The sequence below is a fragment of the Charadrius vociferus genome, unplaced genomic scaffold (genome assembly GCF_000708025.1).
Source record: "Charadrius vociferus isolate BGI_N301 unplaced genomic scaffold, ASM70802v2 scaffold2311, whole genome shotgun sequence".
In the NCBI taxonomy this organism is placed as follows: domain Eukaryota; kingdom Metazoa; phylum Chordata; class Aves; order Charadriiformes; family Charadriidae; genus Charadrius; species Charadrius vociferus.
Window position 1 is genome coordinate 1,620 of NW_009646888.1, and position 5,853 is coordinate 7,472.

The 5,853-nt window shown below is 60.9% G+C and overlaps 1 protein-coding gene across 1 annotated transcript in view; it reads right to left on the minus strand.

Moving 5' to 3' along the window:
• The window catches only part of LOC104294791, a gene marked incomplete at its 3' end in the record, with an annotated part of 7,212 nt that extends 1,605 nt beyond the window's left edge, over positions 1–5,607 (minus strand). The window contains exons 1-7 of the mRNA XM_009894442.1: positions 5,560–5,607; positions 5,376–5,466; positions 2,950–3,045; positions 2,725–2,829; positions 2,423–2,479; positions 1,886–2,278; positions 988–1,112 (exon numbers count right to left, since the gene is read on the minus strand). Of these exons, the coding sequence (XP_009892744.1) occupies positions 988–1,112; positions 1,886–2,278; positions 2,423–2,479; positions 2,725–2,829; positions 2,950–3,045; positions 5,376–5,466; positions 5,560–5,607 (915 nt within the window). The remainder of the gene's footprint in view (positions 1–987; positions 1,113–1,885; positions 2,279–2,422; positions 2,480–2,724; positions 2,830–2,949; positions 3,046–5,375; positions 5,467–5,559) is intronic.
• Between the last annotated feature and the right edge of the window lie 246 nt (positions 5,608–5,853).

Here is a 5,853-nt window from a genome sequence, read left to right on the forward strand (position 1 = left end):
GAGTTGGGGAGAGTTAGGGCCTCATTGGGGTCTAGACTAGCTTAGGGTTATCTTAAATCCTATAGATTTAGGGTTAGGGCCTCACTGGGGTCTGGACTAGCTTAGGGTTATCTTAAATCCTATAGATTTAGGGTTAGGGCCTTGTTGGGGTCTGGACTAGCTTAGGGTTATCTTAAATCCTATAGATTTAGGGTTAGGGCATCATTGGGGTCTGGACTAGCTTAGGGTTATCTTAAATCCTGTAGATTTAGGGTTAGGGCCTCATTGGGGTCAGGACCAGCTTAGGGTTATCTTAAATCCTGTAGATTTAGGGTTAGGGCTGGGTTAGGGGCTTGTTGGGCTATTTTAGGATTATCTTAAATCTTATATATTTAGGGTTAGGTCTAAGTTAGGGCCTCATTGGGGTCCAGACTATCTTAGGGTTATCTTAAATCCTATAGATTTAGGGTTAGGGCTAAATTAGGGCCTTGTTGGTGTTTTAGGCTTAGGGTTTTGGACAGGGTTAAGGTCAAGGTTACCGTTTAGGGGTAGGGATAGGGTCAGGGTTAGCATTAAAGCCACGTTTAGGATTAAATTTAGGGTTAGGGATAGGGTTAGGGTCAGGTTTAGGGTTAGGGATAGGGTTAGGCGTAGTTTTCGGCTGGATTTGGTTCATTATTAGGATCACAGCTCTATTAGGAATGGATTTGGGCTTAATTGTAGAAAAATTAGGCACTTGAGTGCAAATTTAGGATTAAAAGGACGGAATTAGGGTAAAGCTTAGGGGGAGGGCTCAGCAGCACCCACCCGTGGGAGAAAGCGGGTGACCCCAAAGCTGTTGTAGGGCTCAGGACAGGCTTTATGGGGTTCACATGAAGCTTCCAACCTCTCCCCGTCTCCCCAGAAGATCATCCTCCACCCCACAAAGCACCTCAGGCACCGCAGCGTGTCGTGTGTGTGTCCCCCGTCCCCCTTTTTTCGGGGCTGCCTGGATCTGACCCCGCTCACCCTCTCTTCGGGGCCGTCCACCTCCAGGAGCTGCATTCCCAGGACCGAGCAGAAGCGCTGGGCGTTCTCCCAGGAACTCGGAGTCTTGGAGTAGAAATAGCAGGAATTCCCAAAATAGGTCCAGCCTTTAGGGCAAGGGGAACAGCCTGGGAAGAGGGGAGGGGGGGACAGAAAAACAGGGTGGCATCACCCCTCAAAAATCCCGTAAACCGGGGATGGCCCCCACCGGAGACACAATCCTGACAGCAGGAGCTGCCGAACATCCCCACCAGGTTGGCGTTAGGGCAGGGTTAGTTAGAGGGTTTGGGTTAAATCCTATCTGTTTAGGGTTAGGACTGGGTTGGGGGTCCCCTTGGGGTTTGGATTAGGTTAAATCCTCTATATTTCGGGTTAGGACTGGGTTGGGGGATCCCATTGGGGTTTGGAGTGGGTCAGGATGAGGTTAAATCCTCTATGTTTCGGGTTAGGACTGGGTTGGGGATCCCGTTGGGGTTTGGCTGAGGTTAAATCCTCTATGTTTCGGGTTAGGACTGGGTTGGGGGTCCCGTGGGGTTTGGATTAGGTTAAATCCTGTATATTTTGGGTTAGGACTGGGTTGGGGGATCCCATTGGGGTTTGGAGTGGGTCAGGATGAGGTTAAATCCTCTATGTTTCGGGTTAGGACTGGGTTGGGGATCCCGTTGGGGTTTGGCTGAGGTTAAATCTTCTATATTTTGGGTTAGGACTGGTTTGGGGGTCCCATTGGGGTTTGGAGTGGGTCAGGATGAGCTCAGATTTAGGGCCTTGTGGCAGTTTGAGCTTCACTTAAACTGTCCCCGTGCCAGGTTAGGGCTGAACTTCAGTCAGCGTAGGATTAGGAAAAACCTTCGATATTTGGGATTAAGTTACCGGGACTGACCGGAGCGAGAACAGACATCATCCTTGCTGCCGTGGATGACCCAGCGGCTCCACTCGCGGTCTCCGGTGTAGAGCATCACCGTACGTTGCTTGTTGTTGCCGTAATTGAAGTAGAGATTGTAACCGGCCAACGCCAACAACCCGCCATCCCGACACTCCCAACGTTGCAGCGTATCGTCATCCCGGCACGGTTCCAACCTCACCAAAGCCAGGTTTTGCCCGCGGGTTGCTGTAACGCAACGCTGGCTCCCCCAGCCCCATAGCCGACCCCCTTGCAACCACTGGAAGCGTTGGGCCGCCGCCTGGGGTTGGCACGTTGTCACCGTCAACTCTTGGCCCTTGGCCTCCACGCACATGCTGTGGGCTTCGTTGTACAGCAGGAAGGACTGGGAGACTGTGGGAGAGGTTCCCGGTGAACCGAGGGACGCGCGTGGGGATTGGGGACGCTTGTGGGGATTGGGGACACGCGTGGAGATTGGGGACGCGTCCGCGGGTGGCACCGTGGAAGGGGAAGGGGACAGGCGGTGTGGACACGCACCCATGTTTGGCAGCTCCTTCGCCTTCTCCGCCTCCAGCGCCGCCGTCAGGGCTGCAACTGGTGGTGGGGGGAGGGAAAATGGGGACACAAACACCGGTCACCCTGTCACCGCAGGGGACAGGGGGTCCCGGAGCTGTTGCCGCGGCAAAGGGTGGGAGAGGGGCCGGTGTTGAGAGGTGCTGAGCGCCCACGGAGCCCCCCAACGCCCCAATAACCATAATTCTGCCCCCCCAGCAACCCCGGCATCGCCTCCCCAGATGGAAGGGGGCTCTGCCGCGTCCCACCGAGCACCGGTCACTCACTGTGCCGTGAGCCGACGGCGAGCAAGAGCGCATTCACCAGCACCGAGACCCCCAGTGCGACGGTGCCAAGCAGCACCAGCTTCTCCCTGGAGCAGCACCACGACGCTGGGAAGGGTTGGTGAGTGACAACCGGTCCCCGGTTCGGGCAGAACTGGGTGGCACCGGTTTTAACCGCAGCGTGGTTTCGTCCTGCCGGCGATGCTTTTGCCCTCGCCCGTGCCGTACCCGGCGAGTCGGGCACGTGCTTCTGGCTCGGCACGGTGATGACGGGGTCCAGGGGCTCGTAGAGGTTCTCCTCCGCGGGGCACAGCTCGTCGCAGGCTGGGGAGGGGACAGCGGTGACGGCACTCGGAGGGGGGTTCCCCCCCTTTCCCAGTGCCACCGTGATCCCTGGGGACTCCCCTCGGGCACCGGGATGGGGGATTGCTCCCCTCGTGTCACTGCCACCGGGACACTCCTGTTTGGCAAAAGGTGTGGGGGATCATCCCCCCGAGGTGTCACTGACCTCCCCAGGGATCGCCCTTGGGGACCGAGGATGGAAAGGGGGGTCCCTTTCAGTGTCACCGTCTGCTCTGGGGACCCCCTCCTTGGACACTGGGGATGGGTGAGGCTCTTCTGGGGGTCACCTGCCACCCCAGGGACCCCCTGAGACACTAATCACAGAGACGGGGATCCCTCTCAGTGCCACCGCCCACCCTGGGGACAGCCCTCAGGGACCAGAGATGGAGATGGGGGTCCCCTTTGGTGCCACCACCCACCCTGGGGACCCCTCGTGGGCACCGGGGACTGGGGATCCCCTTTGAGATGCCACCAATTCCCCAGGGACCCCCGTTGGGCACCAGGGATGGAGATGGGGATCCCTCCCTGATGCCACAGTCCACCCTGGGGACAGCCCTCAGGGACCAGAGATGGAGATGGGGGTCCCCTTCGGTGCCACCACCCACCCTGGGGACCCCTCGTGGGCAATAGGAACTGGGGATCCCCTTTGAGGTGCCACCAATTCCCCGGGGACCCCCGTTGGGCACCAGGGAAGGAGATGGGGGTCCCTCCCTGGTGCCACAGTCCATGCTGGTGACACCCCATCAGGCACCAGGGATGGGGGAACCCCTCTGGATGTCACTACCCACCCTGGGGAGCCCTGTTGGGCAATGGGGATCCCCTTTGAGGTGCCACCAGTTCCCGGGGGACCCCCGTTGGGCACCACGGAAGGAGATGGGGGTCCCTCCCTGGTGCCACAGTCCATGCTGGTGACACCCCTTCAGGCACCAGGGATGGGGGACCCCCTCTGGATGTCACTACCCACCCTGGGGACCCCTGTTGGGCAATGGGGATCCCCTTTGAGGTGCCACCAGTTCCCGGGGGACCCCCGTTGGGCACCACGGAAGGAGATGGGGGTCCCTCCCTGGTGCCACAGTCCATGCTGGTGACACCCCTTCAGGCACCAGGGATGGGGGACCCCCTCTGGATGTCACTACCCACCCTGGGGACCCCTGTTGGGCAATGGGGATCCCCTTTGAGGTGCCACCAGTTCCCGGGGGACCCCCGTTGGGCACCACGGAAGGAGATGGGGGTCCCTCCCTGGTGCCACAGTCCATGCTGGTGACACCCCTTCAGGCACCAGGGATGGGGGACCCCCTCTGGATGTCACTACCCACCCTGGGGACCCCTGTTGGGCAATGGGGATCCCCTTTGAGGTGCCACCAGTTCCCGGGGGACCCCCGTTGGGCACCACGGAAGGAGATGGGGGTCCCTCCCTGGTGCCACAGTCCATGCTGGTGACACCCCTTCAGGCACCAGGGATGGGGGACCCCCTCTGGATGTCACTACCCACCCTGGGGACCCCTGTTGGGCAATGGGGATCCCCTTTGAGGTGCCACCAGTTCCCGGGGGACCCCCGTTGGGCACCACGGAAGGAGATGGGGGTCCCTCCCTGGTGCCACAGTCCATGCTGGTGACACCCCTTCAGGCACCAGGGATGGGGGACCCCCTCTGGATGTCACTACCCACCCTGGGGACCCCTGTTGGGCAATGGGGATCCCCTTTGAGGTGCCACCAGTTCCCGGGGGACCCCCGTTGGGCACCACGGAAGGAGATGGGGGTCCCTCCCTGGTGCCACAGTCCATGCTGGTGACACCCCTTCAGGCACCAGGGATGGGGGACCCCCTCTGGATGTCACTACCCACCCTGGGGACCCCTGTTGGGCAATGGGGATCCCCTTTGAGGTGCCACCAGTTCCCGGGGGACCCCCGTTGGGCACCACGGAAGGAGATGGGGGTCCCTCCCTGGTGCCACAGTCCATGCTGGTGACACCCCTTCAGGCACCAGGGATGGGGGACCCCCTCTGGATGTCACTACCCACCCTGGGGACCCCTGTTGGGCAATGGGGATCCCCTTTGAGGTGCCACCAGTTCCCGGGGGACCCCCGTTGGGCACCACGGAAGGAGATGGGGGTCCCTCCCTGGTGCCACAGTCCATGCTGGTGACACCCCTTCAGGCACCAGGGATGGGGGACCCCCTCTGGATGTCACTACCCACCCTGGGGACCCCTGTTGGGCAATGGGGATCCCCTTTGAGGTGCCACCAGTTCCCGGGGGACCCCCGTTGGGCACCAGGGATGGAGATGGGGATCCCTCCCTGGTGCCACCACCCACCCTGGGGACCCTCCTTGGGCAGCGAGGACAGAGACAGGGGATTCGCCCTGCGCTGTGACACCCCAAAAGTGACATTGGGGGGGGCGGGGGGCTGTGTATGCGTTAGGCAAAGTGGGACCACTGGGCTGCCCCCCACCCCAACCAGCACCCTGGGGTGCTCCCTCCCCTCCCCGGGCGCCGGCACCCACATCTGCCCCTGCTCGGCTTGGCTGGACTCAATGTTGCCGTACATCGTCCCAATGTCACCAAAGAGCTGTCCCCAGCGGGTGTCCCCGCTGATAAAGCCCGTGGTAAGCGGGTGACGGGGGGCGGGTGTTCCGGATGCACCCTCACCCCAAGGATGGGCCTCGAAGGGGCCCCCAGGCACCCCACGGCTCCCTCCCTACACCCCAAAGCTTGGCTGGAGGTGGCACCACCAGTGACAGTCCCCAACGGGTGCTGGCAAAGACCCCAGTGTCTCTGGAGGCTGGAGGGGGTG